The following is a 7,490-nucleotide window of genomic DNA, read 5'->3' on the forward strand; positions in this document are numbered from 1 at the left end:
AAAAGAATTACTCAGAATTCGCAAGATTTGAAGAAAGAAGTCAATTGATTCAATTGTGAATTCATACGTGTCACATTCCCTGATATGAGCAGGTTCCCCTAAATCACACTAGCTGAACTTCTGAGATATCTCGCAAAGGCCTAGGAGTGTCATTTTTCTTTCGTGAAAAACTTTTTCATGTTATAATATTTTCGAACATTTTATGACAGTGAATCTATTCTTAACTAGAATTTTTGGAATCTATATGTATTTCCAATATTTTAGGACTTAAGAGTCGATCCAGAGTTGAAGCTAACTGTGAATCTACTGTAGTGGCTTCTCTATCTACAGTAGAGGCATTTTTTAAGTTACGTACTGTATTAGTACCATTGTATCGTAGTAACCTTGGTATTGTAATACTGTTATTAAGATCTCTTTTGAACTGAAATGATACCTGACAAGTTTCAGAATATATTACTGACACATAACATAACAAATTGTATAATAATAATAATATTATTAATGCAAAAAGCTGTTCTTTTAGGAACTGCAAGGACGGTGAGAAAATTCCTAGGAAACGAAAGACAGATCCAAGGATAACGTGTAAGAGGACCAGAAGTTCGACGAGAACCAGGAGGACCACAAGGACCGGACGTCCGGACACGACCGAGCTCTACCCTTCTGATATTTTAAATATCTGGGATTGAGTGAATGTTCCTCTTAGCGGGGAGTGAGAAGCCGACGGCGAGGAGAAATCCTACGCGTACAGGCAAAAGTCGATTATTAATGTTAATAAAAGCAATCAAATCGGACTACCTTTATAAATACCTAGGAATGAAAAAAACCGACGAATGAACCATCAAAAAATGAAGGAAGACTCAACAACTGAGTTCATAAGGAGAATCAACAACATTTTAGAAACTCCACAGCAAGAACTTGACGAGAGCTATCAATACATATGACTCAAAATTCGAAAAGACTGACATTTTACAAATGATTTCACGATGTTTTCCTGGAACAGGCACGAACAAAACACCATGCCGAATTTCAATTTCTATGAATTGACCTCAATGGCTGTCTATATTTCCCAGAATCATAAAACATTTCGAAGAAAAACACCAACTTTTGAGGTAGTATCTTATTATTAATTTTATCTATCAGAAACAATGAAGTCACACGATGCATACGAATTTTAATCGTGAGTAATATCATAAGGGCATCTAATTCGAAAAAATTGAAAAAATACGATGCTATGTAATATTTTAACAAAAATCATTAGTGCTGGTGGCATCATTTTTGCACGAATGCTTTGTTAAAAAATATTACTTTGCGTTGTGTTTTATCGATTTTTTTCCACAGGAAAATTTGAATGCCCGCATGGTATTTGACAAGACTATTCCATGAGACCATAATTATTTATTTTCGAAGAAATTTAATCTTTTATGTCAATAGCTATCAAGTTTGCCGCGGGTACACTCGAAAAAATTGCTCACAGGTACTGTCATACAGTTTTCCCATCTAAGATGCATAGAATCCCTCGTGTGTGTACAGATTCGATTTTGTTTCAGACTTTTTGATATATTCCACCTGTTGCTTTGGTGTTATGCTTACAAGAGTTCTGTAAGAAGGCACTTTTCAGAATTGTTCGAATTACCGCTATATGTCTGGCGCCGTTCAAAAATAAAATGATGATTCGAGACACAGCAAATTTTCCCAATAAATTACAACTCAGTTCATATCGAATTATTAATGAAATTAATGAAATATAATGACAGACGGCCATTGACCTATATATATATATATATATATATATATATATATATATTCTTTTGAGAAAGAGCAAATACAAAATATTAATTTCAAACAATCAAGCATATGTGTCGATGAATCTCAGTATTAGCAGAGGAAATGTAACGGGGCATCATACATTTCAACGTATGATACAAGAGAACAGATAAAAACCTCAGCAAAAACTCTGTCTCCCCGTATCGGTGTAGTGACTGGTTTGTGTAAACGTTTACAGAATAAGCTGACATAATTTATATTGAAGGACTTCCTCTTCAACCAAAACAAAATTTCCTTTATCCTCTCTTTTCGGTTGACGACTCTATAATTTCCAATTGGATCCTAAAACAAAAAGAAAAGAAGCAGAAAGGAGTACTAAATATTAGTTTTCATTATATCGATTTGAAGTTAACTACCCATTCTAAAAAAGAATCTGAAACTGAATGGATAGCTTGGAAACCATCATGAAATTTATAAATCGGACAATCATTCACCAAGTGGTCAATGGTCTCTTCTACACCACACTCACATAGTGGGCTATCAATAGAACACCATTTGAAGAGGGTACTATTACAACGACCATGACCAGTTCTAAGTCTATTCAAAATACACCAAATTTTCCTAGGAAGATTGAAACCTAGAACTTTCTCTGAGGGATCAACAATAAGACTTTTGTTGAAAACGTTAGAAGAAGTCCATCCCGAACGCCAAATTTCCTTGTCGCTTTCATTGAATTCAAGGAAGGTGTTAGTCCATAAAGGTTTGCGTGATTTCAATCTAGCAGTTCTAGAATCTGGGAAATAGGATAAAATAGGAAATGAGTTCGGATAGAAATGAAATTTATCCCAAGATTTCTTGACTGCAACCTGTCTACGAATATGAGGTGGAACTATATGTGATAGCACCGGTAACCAAACTAAAGGAGTAGATCTAATAGTCCCACTAATAATTCTCATAGAAACATTAAGCTGTGCATCAATTTTATGAACATGAGCACTATTAAACCAAACAGAACAACAGTATTCAGCAGCAGAAAAAACCAAGGCCAAAGCTGCTGTACGAAGAGTGTTGGCATCAGCACCCCATGAAGATCCTGCTAATTTTTGGAGGATATTATTCCTCGACTTTAATTTCAAACGCAAATTTTCTAAGTGAACCTTGAAATTCAAAGAAGAATCAAGTTTAACTCCAAGATATTTGGGGGCAAAATTATGATTCAAGACGGAATTATTGAAAGTTACTCTCAATTTTCTGTGTTTTTGATGATTATTTAAATGGAAACAGGAGACTTCTGTTTTATTTGGATTAGGGCATAAGCGCCACTCAAGAAAATAATTTTCCATAATTTTTAGATCTTCATTGAAAGTATTTTCAATAATTCCAAAATCAGAATGACGAAACAAAAGAGCAATGTCATCGGCATAAATGAATTTTTCAGATGAAGTAACTGGGATATCACACAAATATAAATTAAAAAGTATGGGAGACAAAACCGATCCCTGCGGAAGACCATTATTCAGTGTTTTAAAACTACTACTTTTATCATCAACAAAAACACGAAGTCTCCTATCAGACAACATGTTTTCGATTAAACGAATCATTTTTCCACAGTTCAAATGATCATGTAGTTTTTTAATTAGACCATCCTTCCACACAGTGTCGTAAGCTGCGGACAAATCTAAGAAGACAGCTCCTGTTTTCAACTTATCATTGAAACCTGATTCAATGAAGGTAGTTAAACTAAGTACTTGATCGGAGCAATTTCTATTTTTCCTAAAACCTCCTTGACAATTTTGCAGAGCATCCTCAACATAAGGTTCAATCCTGAATAGAATCAACCTTTCCAAGATTTTAAAAGGAACACTCAGAAGACTTATCGGGCGATAATTACTTGGATCGGAAGAATTTTTACCTGACTTCAAAATAGCAATTACTTTTGCTTTACGAAATTCAGAGTATAGAAGATTGTCTTACAGGTATAAGTAATCTCACCAGTTCATCTCATTCCCATCTATAGAAACCATTTTCAATTGAGTGTTTGTGATTGGTGGAAATTTAGACAAGGGAAATAGTCTACATCAGTTCCCTTTTCAATTCATTAAATTCTTCACGTTTTTCTATGGATCCATATGACATAAAAATGACAATTCTCGCCTTTCAACGAAAATTTTATCGTTCCTATCAGGTATGGAGTCTCCGATAGATCTATATGACGATATAATAAAAAACCAAGAGATCGAACCCTTCGAAATAGTGGACATCGAGAAGCAGATATACGGAGAAGTGATGAACAATGGCGAATGCATCAACATCTCCGTATCGAGTCAAAACAGCCCCATAATAAAAGGTGGAGGACTCCCTTACCCCGAGTATGTTGTCTCCCAATTCATGTTCCGATGGGACTCAGAACATACCATAAACAGGGAGCAATTTGCTATGGAAGTACAAATTGTAACGATCGCCAAGCAATGCATGAACTTTGATAACGCCCTGGCCAAAGGCGGCGTCGCCATATTCTCCACTTTGTACACTTTGTCCTTGAATGATAATGAGGGTCTCAACGAGCTCCTACCTTTAATACCCTTCATAAGCGACGAAATCGGCAGGTCGGTACCTTATGATGTTTTGAAGTTAAGCCACTTCTTCCCGAAGAACTTCAACGAATTCTACCGATACAAGGGTTCCCTGACTTTCCCACCTTTTACATCCGGGGTCGTTTGGACCATTTTTAAAGAGAAACAGCCGGTGACGAGGCCACAAATGGGACTTTTATGCGACATCCAAGATGAGGACGGTCGACTAATCGTCCGCAACAATTCGGCTTCAAGGAATGAAAAAACCGTGTTTTATTCATCCGGTAAAAAGAACAAATGCCAGTATCCTTCAAGTCAACAAAAACCGAAAAAACAGGAAGTTGAAGAAGAGGGGATAAACAAAACTTTCTTCGAATCAATTTTCCATGAAGGACCAAAAGTAGCAAAAGGAAAAAAAAAGCTTGGTAATGGCAGCCGAAATTCTGGACAGATTAGTGAAAATGAGGAAACATGTTATAAGTGGGGTTATAAGAAGTTGAATGATAATAAATCGGGTTCTAACAAGTTAGATGATAATCAATCGAAGTATGATGAGTGGGGTTATAACTTTTCTGAGGTTGAAAAGGAAGGAACAGCTAACGTCGTATTACAAAGTAAAAGGGAAATACAAAACACAAAGACTCAAACTGATGTCAAACGGAAACCTATGCCTACGACAAGAAGTAATGACGCTCTAAATTACGGAGTATGTTGCTCAGACAAAAATAGCTCTCCTTCCAAACCGAATCCATTCATGCTTGATTGGTAACTAAATACATTCGTGCTTAGCAATCAAGCTGGTTTCACACCACTCAGAAATTAGAGAAATTTAGTATCGACCAGTTTTTTGTACAATAAATTTTGGGAAATAACGCTTTCACAATCAACAGATTCTTTATATGTAGTAACAATATTTCTGTACAAATTATTTGACGTGCTTTTTCTATACATGGTCAGCTTGGTTGAAACCAATTTCAAATTAACATGAGACACATGATATTATAGTCTAAATCATTTCTGTGAGTGTACTAAGAATATAATGGGTATCTGCAAAAAAAAATTACTGCATGGAATGAATTGTATCAGCTGAATATATGGAAAAATGGAATTGTTGAAATTCTAGATTATTGTGAATCAAATAACGGAGACGAGTGCTCAAAAAAGTTAAATTAGGCTGGCACCCAAAAATATGAGCTTGGCTATACATTATTATGTAAGCCTAAACAGCTATTCTAACATCTGGAACAATGATTCTGTGGATAATTATTGACAAGAGGTAATATAGAATAGTGACTATTTAATTTTTTGAGAGCTCGTTTCCGTTCGATTGCTTTGTCATTTCGTCACAATGCCTTTTTTTGTAAATTGTGGTCCCAAACGATAGAGTTCGATTCTGTGATGACGAATTAGTCCTCAAATTCGATTCTGTTTGTCTATCTGTTCGACCATACACATATTGAAGAGCGGAGCTGGAAGTTCCCGGGGTAAGTTGTTCCGATGGTAATAATTTTTTAACGAAAAGTGATAGCAAGACATGTAAATTATACTTCTAAAGCACTAAGCCTTCGGCAAACTGAGTTTCATCTTTGAGGACCAAAATATTCCTCTACACTTAAAACGCAAAACCTACGACAGCTGTATATTACCTGTAGCAACTTATGGTTTAGAAACAATGGCAATAACGAAAAAAGTGGCAGAACAACTGGGAGTAACTCAAAGGGGCATGTAAAGGATTATACTGGGTATAAGCTTGAGGGACAGAATTCTAAACACCAAAAAAAAGACCAGAGTGTGGAGAGATGGTCACACAAAGTGACGTTCTGGAGAGCTCGAGAGACAAAAAGAAGCATAGGAAGACCGAGAAAAAGATGGATAGACGACATAGTCGACGTAGCCGGCAAGCAATGGATGAGAACAGCAAAAGACAGAGAAGCATGGAAAAAACAGAAAGAGGCCTATGTCCGACACTGGATGAAAGAGGGTTGAAGAAGAAGAAGAAAGGACCAAGGGGAGCGCGAATTTGGCAGTCATTTTTATTACCCTGGTGACGGTGGTTGAGTGGTTATGTGCACGAGCTATCGAAACTTCACGGAAGTACATTTTTTGTTCGAATTATTTGTTCTATCTTTGTGAGTTATGAACCTATTCATACGTAAATTTCCAAATTGTAGTTACATAAGTAAGGAATCTTATTGCTTTAGTATTGTTTCAATTGATTTTGTCAGTTTGTCAGTATGTCAATGTTCGTATATAAAAGTAGTTTGGGGTCAGAAGTTCCTTTCTGGCGGGGCTGGTTGTTCCGCGGAAAGACTTACCCAATCGACTTTCAATCGTATCCAAAAATTCTCATGACACTTTTTTTTAATCTAAGGATGCGACACTGCAAGACAGAGAAATAAGACATTCTAGATAATTGTTACGTCAGGCTGCCCCTGCTGTTACCAACAACGGAAAATCTGTGGAAAGAGAAATCAAATTTCCCGTATGACCTTACATCGACTTCTAGAAAAGACGATTACGACAGACGACTATTTTAACCGACATACCAGAAAAAATGAATTGGCTATAGAACAGGCAGAAAAAAAGACAAACAGATGAAGGCATTACAAGGTCTGGAACAGAAAAAACAAAGATACAAGAAGAGTAAATGGTAAAGGCAAGGAGAAAAGTGAAGAAACATATCAGGATCAGGAAAAAGCAAAACGCAAGATACCGAGAATGACAGCGATAATGATCTGAAATGGTACCCATTGCCTTATTTGTTATGATTCATATTCAAATTCTCGACCAGAGAACAATGTATTGTGGTTAGAATGTACTATGTGTAAAAATTGGGCTCCTACCAAATATTTAGATGGAAATGATAAAGTCACTCTCATGTGTGTATCTTAATCATTGTGAGTCAGATGAAGAGAAGAATGATGAATGAGATTGCTGATGAATGAAAATGGAGATTGCCAAAGTTAATCACACTTGATAAAGAACACAGGAAGTTACTAGTTATTTTTTTCATTTTGAAAGTATATTTACACATAAGATAAGATTTATAGATTTTATGGACTTGTATTTTAACTAAATAAAAAAGTTTATTTAAACCAGTAACATCATATTTTGTTGTTGTTTTTTAGTTTAGTTCTGCATAAAATAAACTTA

General features: G+C 35.7%; 1 protein-coding gene across 1 annotated transcript; it reads left to right on the plus strand.

The window, feature by feature from the left end:
• Positions 1-3,887: 3,887 nt before the first annotated feature.
• LOC123677834 (putative carbonic anhydrase 3) lies at positions 3,888-5,445 on the plus strand. Its single transcript, XM_045614562.1, has one exon. It carries the CDS (start codon positions 3,952-3,954, stop codon positions 5,104-5,106), a length of 1,155 nt encoding a protein of 384 aa, XP_045470518.1. The 5' UTR covers positions 3,888-3,951; the 3' UTR covers positions 5,107-5,445.
• Positions 5,446-7,490: the final 2,045 nt, after the last annotated feature.

Source organism: Harmonia axyridis, chromosome 4, assembly GCF_914767665.1.
Source record: "Harmonia axyridis chromosome 4, icHarAxyr1.1, whole genome shotgun sequence".
NCBI lineage: Eukaryota > Metazoa > Arthropoda > Insecta > Coleoptera > Coccinellidae > Harmonia > Harmonia axyridis.